Here is a 14,945-nt window from a genome sequence, read left to right on the forward strand (position 1 = left end):
TTGGGTCCTCAACTTCCCCCTGTAAAATGAAGTGGTTGGATTATCAAGAGTTGGCCTCCTGTGGACAATAGGCCAAATCTGGCCTACTGCTTGTCACTAGACAGCCTTCAATCTAAGAATGATTTTTACCTTTAAAACCATTTAAACTATTTTAAAAGGTAAAACTATTGTCAACTCACAGGACATATTAAAAAAAAGTCAGTGGGCTAGATTTGGCCTGTAGGCTATAGTTTTCTAGTCTCTAGATGACTCCTAGGGTTCTTTCCAGATTGAACATTATTTGATTCTAAGGATTTGCTTATTTACCACAAATTGCCAATCAGCTACTAAAACTTGCTTTGTTGTTGTTGTTTCTATTTGGAGAGCATTGTATCCAGGGACATTTTTAAACATTTATGCACTTAGGCCCTGCACTAACAAATGCTGATTTTTTTTTTTCCAAGATGAGGCAGATACCATATAGGAAGGGGAATGGCACCCTCGCCATCAAATTGCCCTTGGCTTTGTATACTTTTAGAATTGTAGCCTTCTAGTGTTGGAAGGGTCCTCAGGAATAATATAGAGGGTTTTCCTACTCGTGGCTGAGAAGAGTCTTCTATGTCATTCCAGATAGTAGTGGTCACCTAGCCTCTGCCTAAAGATCTCCATTGATGAGAATTTCACTACCTACCAACGCAGCTCATCCCACTTGGGAATACTTTGTATGTGCTTCCATGCCATCATCTGGCTTTCCGCATACTGTTCTTATTTCTACCCTTTGAGGCCAAGAAAAACAGATTTGTTTTATTGCTTGTGACATCCTGCAAATACTAGGAGATGTCTCTGTCATGGCTTCCTCCAAGGCTTTTCCGCCCTAGTCTAAACATCCCCAGTTCCATCAAATGGTTCCCCAAATTGTATGGTTTCCAGTTCCTTCACAATCTTGGTTGCCTCTTCTGTACTTTGCTTAGTTTTCTGTTTGAGTTTTTCTAGAAGCAGGCATGAGATACATTAAAGCCATCCATCCAGATTCATCACTATCTCCCTCTTAACAGATGGCTTATGTTGGTGACATAACATGTTTTTTTCTTTGTGAAGTTAACTGGCCTGTACAGAGATTGACCCTTTGACCTTGTCCTTAATACCACTGGTTGTGCTGTTGATAAAGAAGCATGAACAGAGTACTCATAATAAAAATTAGGAATCATTGAAATAATTTTGCTACAGAGCCTAGGATAAGCACGGAATCTCTTACTATTAGAAGAAAACAATTCTACTGGTTTTGTACATTTTTTCTAAAAAGCTTCTTAATTTACAAAACTAGGTAGGTAGAATGAGTGCTATCTCCAAATAAACATAAAATTAACCATCAGAAGAATTCCTAGGAAAATCTCATGGCTTCCAAATTTCCTTTCCTTTGAAAAAATTATCCTGGAATTACCAGAGCATCACATAAAAGAAATCAAGGCAGAATGCAAACTTTCAAACTTCATTCTACTGACAAGAGTTTGCTTTGAAGTTTTCCATCACCAAGTTTTTTTTTTTTTCATGAAAGTCTTGGTACGCCAAGTTTCTGAGCAGAGGAAATTTTATTTTCAATTTAAAAAATTCAGGAAACCAAGTTTCAGAGTAAATGCATTTGCTGACCCTTAGCCATGGATAAGGCCACTGCTGTTTGTTTTGGAAAAGAGACATAGCTTTTGCTAAAGGCGCCCCAGTTTTTAGAACTTTAGTCAGATTTATTTTCCTTGGATTTATAAAACGATGACTTTCTTTTTATTCCAAGGCAGGCAACAAGCATTTATTAGGTGTCTGCAATGTGCCAGGCATTGTGCTAAGTGCTTTGGATACAAATACAAGCAAAAATAAATAAAGTTCCTTCCCCCAAGGAGTTTACTTTTTTTTTTTTACAAATTATTTTTAGTTTTCAGCATGAAGTGATGACTTTCAAACAAGAGAGATGTGTCCTTTGTAGGCTTGGAGGGGTATGGGTAGAAGAAATATTTTAAACTATTGTCATTCCTATCCTCACCCCCATCTCCTGAAAGTTAGGCTAGTTTTTCTCTTAAAAAGTATTAACCCTATCTTTGAGATTTGATCAGCTCAGGGAAATAAAGGTTGGGACATTCATGTAGTTTCTTGGTTACCTGGATACAAAATAGTCAGGGCATAAGGGGGCTGGAGTCCCACCCTGAAGTTTCAGCCTGAGACCAATAGGATGAACAAAACTGAGAAACTGTGCTCAACTGAGTCACTGCTTAATCTTGGGAGAACATCTATTTCCTGTGTTGGGTGTCTTTCCCCTGCTAAGGCTAACTAAACTCCTTTGTTAACTATGAGGTGGAATACAAATATCTCATTTTGTTCCAGTTTGGGGCCTAAACTACCAGGGTACCAGCCTGAGTCAGGCCCAGTCTTTTACAAGGAGCATGATTAACACATCCTTTTGAGTACAGAAGAGAGAAGGATCCTCTCAGATCAGGATAAGGACAAACTTAATAAAAATCAGGGCTTTTTCTATAGCAGAATGGGAGGGCTTCCCATCACTAGAAATGCTCAGACAGAGACTGGATAGGATTGTGGAGGGGATTCCAACATGAGATAGGGGCTTGGATTAAACAACCATTAAAGACGTCTTCAAGATGCAGAGGTGAGGAGGGAGTGAGTGCATTTCAATCATGGGGAGCACCCTTTGCAAAGTTATGAAGATGAGAGATAGAATGGCATGTGCAAAGGATGGCCAAGAATATAGTTGGATTGGACCATAGAGTGTGAGAACAGCAACAGAAAGTGAAGGTGAGGTGGTTCCAGAGGTGTTTAAATGTCAGAGGAGTTTGGATTTGGTCCTAGAGATAATACAGAGGCAACTAATGACTCAGTAGATAGAGTGCTGGACTTGGAGTCAGAAGGACCTGAGTTAAAATTTGGCCTCAGATACTTACTTGCTGTGTGACCCTGGGCAAGTCACTTGAATCTGTTTGCCTCAGTTTTCTTAATTGTAAATTGGGGTTAATAACAGCATCTATGTCCCAGAGTGGTTATAAGAATAAAATGAGATGATCTTAGAACAGTGCCTGGAATACTGTAGGCACAACATAGGTGCTTATTCTCTTCCTGTTAAATTGCAGATCAACACCCTGAAGGGACTTTAGAAGCCTTCCAGTCCAACCCCCTCATTTTATGAGGAAAATGATGCGCCAAGAAGTTAAGTGACTTATACAAGGTCACATGGGTGGTAAGTGGTAGAGATGAGATTCAGACTTGAGGTCCTGGGACTCCAAGTTAATCACTCTTCCTACTTTGCTCTGCAGAGGCAGAGGGATCCCTTAGGAGGCTATTGAAATAGTCCAGGCAAAAGGGGAAGAGAGAGAAGGGAATGGATAGGAAAGGTATTGTGAAAGAAGAGTCCTTCAGACAGGGGTGAGGAAGCAAATGAAATGGAAGGTGACTGAGGGTGGTCTGGCAGAGAGACAAACAGGCTACAGAACACCCTCTGCTGCTTTATCAACACCCTTTTAGCTACACAACTTTGTGTGGTGGAGACAGTAGGACTGAAGGTATGGTTGTTTAGTCGTTTTCAGTCATATCTGACTCTCTGTGAACCCATTTGGGGTTTTCTTGGCAAAGATACTGGAGTGGTTTGCCATTTCCTTCTCTAGCTCATTTTACAGATGAGGAAACTGAGGCACACAGGGTTAAGTGACTTATCCAGCATCACACAGCTAGGAAGTATCTGAGGCCAGATTTGAACTCAGGAAGATGAGTCTTCTGGACTCCAGCTCTATCCATTGTGCCGTCTCCCAAATGCTAGTATCCTACCTCCCTTGAGTTTATTCTGTATATACTTAACTATGGACATGTTGCCTCCTCTAATAGAATACAGAGTCCTTGAGAGTGGGGGTTATCTCCTTATTTGTATTTGTGCCCCATTGCCTAGTATAGTGCCTGGCACGTAGATGGTGATTAGTAAATGGTTGATGATTGGTAGTGATCACAGTACCCTTTTCTCACGTCCTTCCCTAATGTGGACAGCAGGAATATAACGTTCAGAATTTACTTTGCACTTTCAATGAGCTCAACCTACCATCAACAGCCATGAAAATAATCTCTGATGTTTGTATAACACTCTGTGCTTTTTCAAAGTGCTATCACATATTTGATTTCATTTAACATTTATAACATCTTGGCTAGAGGAAGAACCTGTACAGTTTCATGCCTGTTTTCTAAAGATGTCCCACAAGGTGTCTGACAGGGCAAGTTAGCCTTTATGAAGGTGTGCAACTGTGAGCCAGTTGATTAATCAGTAAGCATTGATTAAACACCTACTATGTATCAGGCACTTTGCTAAGCAGTGGGAATATAGAAAGAGGCAAAAGACAGTCCCTGTCCTCAAGGAGCTAACAATCTAATGGAGTAGAACACATGTAAACAAACACATACAAAGCAAGCTGCATGTTCAGTCATTTTCAGTTATGTCCAACTCTTTGTGACCCAATTTGGAGTTTTCTTGGCAGAGATACTGGAATGCTTTGCCATTTCCTTCTCCAGCTCATTTTACAGATAAAGAAACTGAGGCAAACAGGGTTAAATGATTTGCGCAGGGTCACATAGATTTGAACTCCGGAAGATGAGTCTTCCTGACTCCTGGCCTGGCACGCTACCCACTGAGCCACCTAGCTACCCTCTACTGCAAGCTATATACACGATAAATAGGAAATAACTAATAGAGAGAAGGCACTGGAATTAAGAGGGGTTATGGAAGACTTACTGCAGAAGATGCATTTTAGTTTGGATTTAAAGGAAGCCAGCGAGGTCCGTGGTCAGAGCAGAAGAGGCAGAGTGTTCCAGACAAGGGAGAATACCCAGGGCCAAGAGATGGAATGTCTTGCTCTTGGAACAGCCAGGAGGTCAGTGTCCCTGGATTGAAGAGTACATGTTAGAGAATAAGGTATTATAAGACTGGAAAGGTAGCCGGAGGCTATGTCGTGAAAAGCTTTGAATGCTCAACAGAGCATTTTGTATTTGCTCCTGAAGGCAATAGGGAGCCACTGAAATTTATTTGAGCAGAGAGTGACATGATCATACCTGAGTTGTAGGAAAAATCATTTAACCTCTCTGGGCCTCAGTTTACTCATCTATAAAGGGAAGGGGTTGGACCCAGTGGACTCTAAGGGTCCTTCCAGCTCCAGATCTAGGATCCTATGAACCCTTGGACATCTGCTTCATAGCACCATTTTATTTTGGGTTCTTACATGTACAGATTCTCTGGTTTCCCCTTCTTCCAACTGATTTCCCTGCTTCCAGTCACTTTAGTGTCTTTGGGGAAGATGGCTTAGAAAGAGGAGAGGCTCGAGACATGGAGGTATTATGAGAAGTTATCACAACAGTCCAGGCAAGGAGTGAGGAGATCCTGAACTGAATCTGTGGCTCTATGAATAGAGAGAAAGGAATGGATATGAAAGATATTCTGGCAGTAGAATCAACAAACTTTGTAACTGATTGGCTCTGTGGGGTGAGGAAGAGTGAGAAGAGAAGTTGATGGTGTGCTGAGGAGTCTTCTCCATTGTTATGAATTGTTATTGAAGAGCAAACAACATTAGTTAGTCAGGTATTTATTAAAGTCCTTCTATGTGCCAGACACTATGTACTAGGGACACAAATGCAAAAAGAAAAAGAAACAATCCCAAGGACTTTGCATTCCAATGAGAGAGATAACGAGTTTTATATGTATGTATGTATAAAATATCCACATATATGTATATACAAAAACATACATACAGCATAAATATAAAAGGAATAAATGTATGCAAAGTAGTTAAATACAAGGTATTTTGAGAGGGAGAGCCTTAGTATTTAGCAGGGATCAGGAAAGGCATCTTACCTTGATGACGATTGAGCCCTGTCTTAAATGAAGAGGTTCATCCTGTGAGATGGGTAAGGAGGGAGTGCATTCCAGGCATGGGGGGATGGGGTAGGGGAGAGGCAATGACTCATTTCCAAAACTGTCTCATGGCAGCTGCAATATTTTATTAAGAAACTTCAGCTTCACTGATGGCATAGGTCAGATTTGCATTCCATCCAACAGTTACCCATAACTAAGTATGCTGCGCTTAGTCCAAAGTCATTGAAATGAAAATGTTCATAGCTAGAAACCTGTGGCCTTGTGCAAGAACACATTCTGCCTGCTTTTAGGCAGGATGAGAACAAGTGCTCATCTAGAACAAAAGGTCACAGGGTGAAATTTGACATCAGGTTTTAGGTATTTTCCCAACATTAATAATGAGACAAGGATTTAGGAGTAGAAGAAGATTTGTTTGGATATATATGTATGTATATATATGTATATAATACATACATACATATTATATATAAAAATTTCTAAATTACATGTAAAAAATTTCAACATTCATTTTTTAAAATTTTGAGTTCCAAATTATCTCCTTCCTGCCCCTCCCCTTCCCATTGAGAAGGCAAACTCTATTATACATGTGAAGTCATGCAAAACATGTTTCCATACTAGCCAAGTTGCAAAGGAAAACATACACACACACACACACACACACACACACACACACACACACAAAACACAAAAAGTAAAAAACGGATGCTCCAGTCTGTGCTCAGAGATCATCTGTCCTCTCTATGGAGGTAGATAATTTTTCATCAGGGGCCCTTTGGAATTGTCTCACATTGTCTTAGAGTAGCTGATTGTTTCACAGTTGATCATCCTTACAATATTGCTGTTATGGTGTACAATGTCTCCTGGTGGGTAGAGAAAGATTGTAAAACTCCTTTATAAATGCTGCTTAATTGAGATTTCCCTCTCATTGAAAGAGTTGGAAATCATGGCAAATCACACAGAAGAGGGAAAAGTCAGGATTCCTTTAATCCTTAAAATGGTAATAGACTTCAAAGTGTGCTTTCCTTTCCTCTAAGAAGCTGAACAGGAGCATAGCAGATGGGCTTTGATATTAAGCACTGGCACATGCCCTCATTGACGTTGGTGTGGCATTCTTCTGTGGCATCAAGACAGCCCCTCTATTCCTTGTTGATGAAAGGAGACTTGGGCGGACTATGATGATGATAAAAAATTATCTTTGTTGGAGGATTATTATTTTTTTTAATGGCTGTACCAGATCTATATTCACAAACCTGTCTACCTGAACATATACTAAGCCTATGCTAATTTGGCCAAGGAATATTTGGGAGCTTGAAATGTTGTTGGAACCCATGAATATTGTTCTAAGGGATCTGGCATTTTGGCTGCTTCAGACTCATCTTAAATGGTTCTCCACATTGGGGTTGGAGACATCTTTTCTACAAATGGGCAGCATTCCCATTTGTACTCTATCTTGTACGCAGATGTTCTCCTAACACAGTTAATACCTTCCCTTGCCTCTTTTTCTTTGCCTGTGAATTTTACATAACATTTTTTTTTGTATTTACCTAATGCACTCATCATTTATTATTTCCTATTATGGCTTATGTATATGCTACATATGTTCCCCTCCCTCCAGAAGAATACAAGTTCCCTTGTATATTCAGGAAGTGTTTCACGCCTTTCTTTGTTGCCCCAGCACCATGTACATAGTAGGGCTATGATGAATGTTTGTTGGATGAATGGAGCCAGACACTTATGAAAACTTCATGTCTCAGTCAGTACCTAGGTCAGTGTTCTGTACACAGGTATTTTGGAAATATTTACCGAGTTGAACTAGACTGATGAGAAGTAACTGAATGGTCAACAATGAAAGCTTCAGAACCAGTGGTATTAGTGATGTAGAAACACTTTACTTCTTCTGATGATAGGTGCCTAACAAATGCATCTGCTTGCAATACTTGAGAATTTGCCTCCTAAACAAGTCTGAAAACAGGAAACTGAAAGGGATGATGGTAGAAATATTATCATCTAATTGAAATATTAATGAGAAATTTTATTCTTCCAAAAAATTCTCCCCTCTCTCCAATTAGTGGCTTATGGGATCATAGATTTAGAACTGGCAAGGGCTTTAAAGGTCATCTAAGCCAAGCCCCTCATTTTATGGATGATGAAACTAAGATCTAGAGAGGTTGAGTGAGGTCACGGTGACTCAGCATGGCTATGTTCCCTTTGGGATGCAGAGCTGTGGTTGGTTCATTTTCACTGATACCCATTACTGGAACTCTTAGCGAAGAACAATCAATAGTCAAAGAATGATGGACAGTATCAGGAAGGGCTTAATGTTGTCACTGACCCCTGGCCTTACTCTTGGAGCTGTACTTTTACAGAATAAGAATGATCATCCCACCTATTAGTGTTTAACATTTGGAGAGCAGTTATTTTATAGTCTCCCTGTTCTTTGCATTTAGAAAAGTCTTCTCTTGGTTCACGCCAATAAAATTTCCATTTGCTCCCTTCTCCAACTAGACTGATTTTAAAACCCTATAAATTATTTACTGAAATGCAGATTCAGCTTACAGTAATGAGCAAATTAGTTTAATAAGATATGAATACTCATGGGTAATAAAACATTTTTTATTTTTCCTGTTAGAGGAAAGTGTTAATTCTAACCTACATATGCCCTTGATCCATTATATTTTCAAAGAATAAACCTCAGAGGAGCATAAGTAAATAAATTTAAGCTGTCTTCAAATAGTCTAGCTTTAGGAATTTTCAGATATTTTGGTTAATGTCTAGAAGGAGAAAAAAATTTAATGTGTGTTTTGTATTTGTTAAATCATAATTATATTTCAGGCTTAAAATTCCCCCTCTAAATTGAAGGTTGCTTCCATATCGACATATAGATCTTAAGGATATAAACAAACTCCACTCATTCTTTCAATCATTTATTAAGCAAGAATCTGTTAAAAGATACCATGTGCAGAACATTGTGCTAGGAGCTGAAGGAGTTGGAAAGAAAATTTTAAAAGAATTCTTGACCTCAAGGATGTAATATTCTAGTGGAGGGCAATAGCACCTGTACATGTTCCAGTACTTCAAGAGGTCTGATCTCATTAATGTAGATAGTCTTCAACTATGAAAGACTTAATAACTCTGATCGGTATAATGATCAACCACAATTCCAAAGGACTTGCTGTAAGATGCTCTCCTAAATGTCCTTTCTTTATTTTTCTTGCTTCTCTCCCCATCCTCTCCCCTCACCAGAATATAGCTAATGTGGAAATATGTTTTGCATGACCTCATAAGTATAATGGGTATTGTATTTCTTGCCTTCTCTGTGGGTGGGAAGGATGTGACAGGAGGGAGAGAATTTGAAACTGAAAATAAAAATTTTAAGTCAAAATCAAAATTATTTTTCTTTGAAATGTGGGGATTCTTTCCAGTCATGTAGATGGCAGATTGCCACCCATCCGTACCTACTAGGTTTGATTTAGAGACACAGAGAGAAAGAGAGAGGGACAGAAACAGGGAGACAGAGATAGAGCCGCAGAGACAGAGAGAGAACATTTTATTAAGCGCTTAATGTGTGTCAGGCACATGTAGTATGGAGTCTATCTGTTGGTTTTCTCTGACTCTCATTCCATAACTGACCTATCTTTTTAGCTAATCTTATTCTTATTTGATACCATCCTTTATAATGCTTCTACATAATTCCTTGTTTGTCATGTGCCGCAGCCTGCCTATGCCCACTGTGAGCGTCTCCATTGTCATTTGGCTAATCTTATGCTCAATAAACTGCAGTGGCCCCTTATTAGCTCCAGGATCAAATAGAAATCAGTGCATAAAACAAAGTATCATGAGCTCAGATGAAGAAGAGATTATTTCCATCTTGAAAAATTAGAAAGAGCTTCATGGAATAGGTGACAGGCCTGAAGGATGGATGTAGGATATCAAGTGATAGCAATGAGCATTGGGAGAGGGTATCTCAGGTGGAGGGAAGTTGAAGGGTTAACCTTTTTTGGGAGGAAAAATTGTTACAAGTATGGAAATACAACATTGTTGGGATAGAACAGACTATTAGAGTCTGAGGTAATCGTAACATTCTTCTGTTCTCCTTATCTTCAAAAATTGTATATACACTCTAATAATACATATTCAACACGAAGTATACATGTGTGGGAGGAGAGAACAACTAGAAAGTTAATTAATTATGGTTTTGCTTATATTTCTGTTATGTTAATAATAGACAGCACATCATATTTTATTGTATACTTTATAAGATGATTTTCCTAAATTTTAGGTCCCCACCCCCCCACCCTCAGTAAACCCTAATGGCTCATCATTACTTCTAGGATCAAATACAAATTCTTTTGTTTGGCATTTAAAGGCTCTTCACAACCTAGTCCCTTTATATTTCCAATATTTTTAGACCTTTCTCTCCTCTACACATACTCTGATTCAGTCATACTGGACTATTTGCCATTCCTTTACATGGTGCTTCATCTCCCATCTCCATGTTTTGGTACTGGCTGCCCTCCTCCCCATGATTGTAATGCGCTAGTCTTCCCTTTTAGAATCCCTTGCTTTCTTCAAGACTCAGCTCAAACATCATCTTCTGCAGAAGACTTTTCAGATCACCCAAATTCAGATTATCTGCCATCTATTCTGTATTTATCTTGCTTGTGCCCATTTGGGTACACAATGTATCCATTAGAATGTAGACTCGTTTCTAGTGCTAGCATAGTTCATGGAATATAATAAAAGCTTATTGAATTCTTGTTATTTAATTCATTATCTCATTTGATTTTCTCAAATGAGGTGATTAGAGTTGCTCTGAGAGGTCGATTGTCCATGGTCACACAGCTGTTAGGTGTCAAAGGCAACATTGCATCCAGGCACATCTTTCCTAACTCCAAGACTCTTTCGACTATAACCACTACTAGTGATTTTCAGAGTTAACATGTCATGGAGAAAAAAGGGTTGGATTTGAAGACGGAAAAGCCTGGGTTCACAAACTATCCATCGCTGATGTCTACTTGCTGTGTCGCCATGGGCATGGGCAAGCCAGTTAATCTCTCGAAGCCTCAATGTCTTCACGTGTAAAATGAAGGTAGTAAGCTTCTTGGGAGGAGGGATTGTCTCCTTGGATACATTTGGATCCCAGAGCCTAGCATAATGCCTGGCACAGGGACTTAATAAATGCTTTTTGATTAATTGATTAATAACATCCAACTCACAGAGTTGTTGGAAGGACCAAATGAAATAAGGTGTGTATATAGGATGTCGGCTATTATTATTTTAATTTTAAGCAAGAGACTACTAGCCCCTAGGTTGTGAATAAATTGAAAACATATTTGAATAGAATTTTACAAATCAGTCACTTCTCAGTGTGGATTCCAATGAAACTAACACTTTTATTCTGATGCTTCTGATCAAAGCATAGGGTCGTAAATTAATAAATGATTAGCCTTAACAACAGGAGTACAAACAGAATCATAATTTATGAAGTATCCTGCTTGTTCCTTTCTACTCCAAAGATCGACAACTGTGGATTTTAGCCATAATTTATGTATTATGCATACACATAACAAACACACCATATACATTTTCTATTTTCCATCTATCAGTCATCCACCAAAAATCAGCAAATGAAACCAATTTTTTAGTATCTGTAAATTCCATTTATATGTACCAAGTCCCTACAATGAAGGAAACAGTGGCAATCACATTTTTTAAAAACCCATTCCAGATATTTCCCCTAGCCCTTTGGATTTGATTGTCATTGAAAGGATTTCATGAAGTCTGACGCTTTCAGTCTTGACTGAATAGTCAATCCATCAATCAGAAATTTACCAGCACCTCCTCGGTCTTCAGTATAGAGCTATGCATTGTGGGACAAGAATACAAAAAAGTACTGAACGTGGTCCCTGCCCTCAAGAAGTGTACAACCTCTCATTAGGGAAAGAAGATACCTATGCAGCATCTTTTAAAGCATATGCTGCCTATCAGACAGTGCCATGACCTTCTGTGGAGGGTAGAGTGAAAAGATAATTAGAAGGAAGCAGACAGTAGGGTGGATGGCTTGCAGCCTGATAATAGCTTGTTTGCTAATTGCCAATACCCAATTTTCTGGGCAATTAGTCACTTGGTTTCCTCTTAGACCCTTCTGTGCAAATCTGGACAAATGGCCTCCATCCTTCCTTGCAGCAGGTGGGTTGAAAGATACACTGAGTATTTGGATGGCATCTTTCTCCCTAGGTTTTGGGTTTTCCTGGCTGTGCTCACTCTCACCCTCAGCAGGTGTAAGGACCATCTGGTTGGCTACCTTGGACAGCAAGGCACTTTTCCCATGCATTTTCTTACTGACTTTGGGAATCAGGTTTGCTCTTTTGAGGACTTAGGTGAAAGATTTAGTGAGAAAACTTTCTACCAGGATACTACATCAACTTCTTTGTGTTGTTCACTTTCCAGAGTGAAGATAATGTGAGCTACTAAGAGTGGGAACTGGAAATGTCTTTTCTCCAATGAAGTTAATTTTTATTTCTTATCATTCATTATCTGGTCCTGTACCCTGCCCTAAACTAAGACTGGAATGGAGCCCTCTCCATGAGGCTAGAAGCTATAAACCTGTAAAGTGATAATGATACAACATGTCGCCTTTGAAATAATACACATCCTTCTTTATGATTCATTATATGCCTATCAATGCTTTCCACATTCTCTGTTTTATCATTCTTCTCCCTCATTTCCCCATCTCCTCGGCAGGAAACGTCGTTGAACCCTGCAGGCTTAATTTAAAGGAAACGATCATTTTGAAAAGCGGCAGTAAGATTCTCCAATCCATTTGGAAACCTGATTAATTTGGGTGCATTTCTAGAGGCAGACATGGGGTTTCTTTGGTGATTCAAACAGTTTTGTTTTCTTTATCGAGAAGTATTTTGTTTTAATTGTTTTTTAGCAAAATGCTTATTTTCCCCCATCTGAGAGGCCCTGTACCCTTCCCCCCCTCACCCTACCTAAATGCAGCCTGTAGCAAAAAGAAAGGATTTTTTGTTGTGGTTGTTGTTATTTTCCTTTTTTCTTTTTTTCTAGATTCTGGCATAATCTTTTGCTTCCAGGGCATTCTCAGTATTATGTGGTGTCAAAGTATTCTTTCGTTGGGCACAAATGACACTTTTTGAACTTCCCAGCAGGATCTAACCCCAAACAGCCCTGTTCATGGAAATGCGTGTTCTCCTTGTGTATGGCGTCCTAGAAAAACCAAAAAAGAATTGAGTTCTGGGAAAGTTTTAGAGTAAACACCAATGGCAGAATAATTGCAACTTGCTACTGTGTAATTGTCAAAATGAGGGTAGCTGCAGCCTTACTATTGAAAGTAGGGTTGTTTGATCTTGTATCTTTTGTTATGGCCCTGTGTCCCTGGGAACTTCCAAACTCTAATTTTAAACTATTAGCATAAGTATACTTCCTTCCTGCTGGGTCTGTCTGCTGTGGGTTTTTGAATCTCAGAAAACCATTAGAAAATATGTATGAGGGGGTGGAGTTAACCATTTGGGGTCAAATTACCTTTCTGGGCTAATTCAAGATTATAAAGAAGGGCTAGTGAAGACGCTATGGGAGAGAGTTACTCCAAGGAATTACAGCTCACTACCAACTTCCTCTCTTCAGTGAATATTGAGGTGGAATTAGAAAGATCTTGGCACACGTTCTGCATCAACAATGACAAGAGTGGGTTATTTAAAATCCAAAAAAAAAAATAATTTATAGCATATGTTTGTAAGAGGATTGGTGGCTATTTTAAGGAAAAGGATGTTGAGTTTGGCTTTTTAAAAATATCAAATGTAACATCATGGAAAAAAGAAATATTATGGGCTTTTATTAATACGTTGATTAAGCTATCAGGATGGAATAATTAAGTTAGAGATAAACATAGCATTCTTCACTCTACAGGTACAGAATAGGAAATGTTATCTAGATACCTTTCCTATCTTTTCATGTAGAAAAGACTTAGGGATTTTCGTAGGTGGTAGACACAGTATGAGTCATAAGATGAAACACGGCAATTTAAAAGCTAATTTGAGGGACAGTTAGGTGTTGCGGTGGATAGACAACTAGCCCTGGAGTTAGGAAGACCTGAGTTCAAATACATCCTCAGATACTTACTAGCTGTGTGACCCTAGGCAAGTCATTTAACCTCAATTGCCTCCAACAACAGCAAAGAAATAAAAAAAGCTGATTTGATCTTGGGCTCCGTGAATAGAAATATGGTATCCAACCCAAGGCCTGATCTGATCAGACCATGTCTGGAGTATTGTGTTTCATTCTAGGCATCTCATTTTAGGAAGGATGATAAAAGCCTGCAGCACTTCACGGTGGTAAAGGGGTTCAAAACCATGCCTTAAGAGAATAAATTGAAGGATCTAGAAAAAAATGTTTAGTATAGATGAGAGAAGACTTATCAGTAGATCTGATTACTGTCTTAAAATACTTGAAGTGTCTTATGGGGGAGAGGAGTTTATTTCTGCTTGACATGAGAGAGCAGAACTTGGAACATTGAGGCAGATTTTAAATTTAGGGCTGTCCAAAAAATGGAATGAACTGCCTTGGGAAGTATTTGTAAATTTTCCATTACTAGAGCTCTTTATGGAGAGGTTGACCACTTTTCAGTTGTATTATATAGGATTCATGCTTCAAGGGTTAGATATTAATTTTCTATGAGTCTAAATTCTAAGTTGTCTTCATATTTAGAAAGCCAAGCCATGGACTTTCACAGGAAGCCACCAATCCTTCCATGTAGCTTTCTGGATCAATAAATGCCACTTCTAAAGATGGTAAATTATCTTTTTCAGAAACAGCCCCCACATCAGCATACTCATCTCCTGCAAGAAGTTTGGGAGATACAGGAATAACACCACTGTCTCCTTCCCATATTGTGGTAAGAAATGCACTCTTTCTTGGAGTTATTAAATTATTATTTTCTGTATCTTTCTTCACTGGGTAAGTTGATGGAGCCATACTGAGATGGCTTGGGACATCACTTCTTTAGGATTTAGTCTCCTCATTTGTAAGATGAAGGGGTTGGACT

The 14,945-nt window shown here is 38.9% G+C and overlaps 1 protein-coding gene across 1 annotated transcript in view; it reads left to right on the top strand.

The window, feature by feature from the left end:
* The window catches only part of HSPA12A (heat shock protein family A (Hsp70) member 12A), a 101,706-nt gene that overhangs the window by 45,778 nt on the left and 40,983 nt on the right, over nucleotides 1-14,945 (top strand). The window contains exon 2 of the mRNA XM_036736006.1: nucleotides 14,710-14,795. Within this exon, the coding sequence (XP_036591901.1) occupies nucleotides 14,710-14,795 (86 nt within the window). The remainder of the gene's footprint in view (nucleotides 1-14,709; nucleotides 14,796-14,945) is intronic.

This window comes from Trichosurus vulpecula, chromosome 8, assembly GCF_011100635.1.
Source record: "Trichosurus vulpecula isolate mTriVul1 chromosome 8, mTriVul1.pri, whole genome shotgun sequence".
In the NCBI taxonomy this organism is placed as follows: domain Eukaryota; kingdom Metazoa; phylum Chordata; class Mammalia; order Diprotodontia; family Phalangeridae; genus Trichosurus; species Trichosurus vulpecula.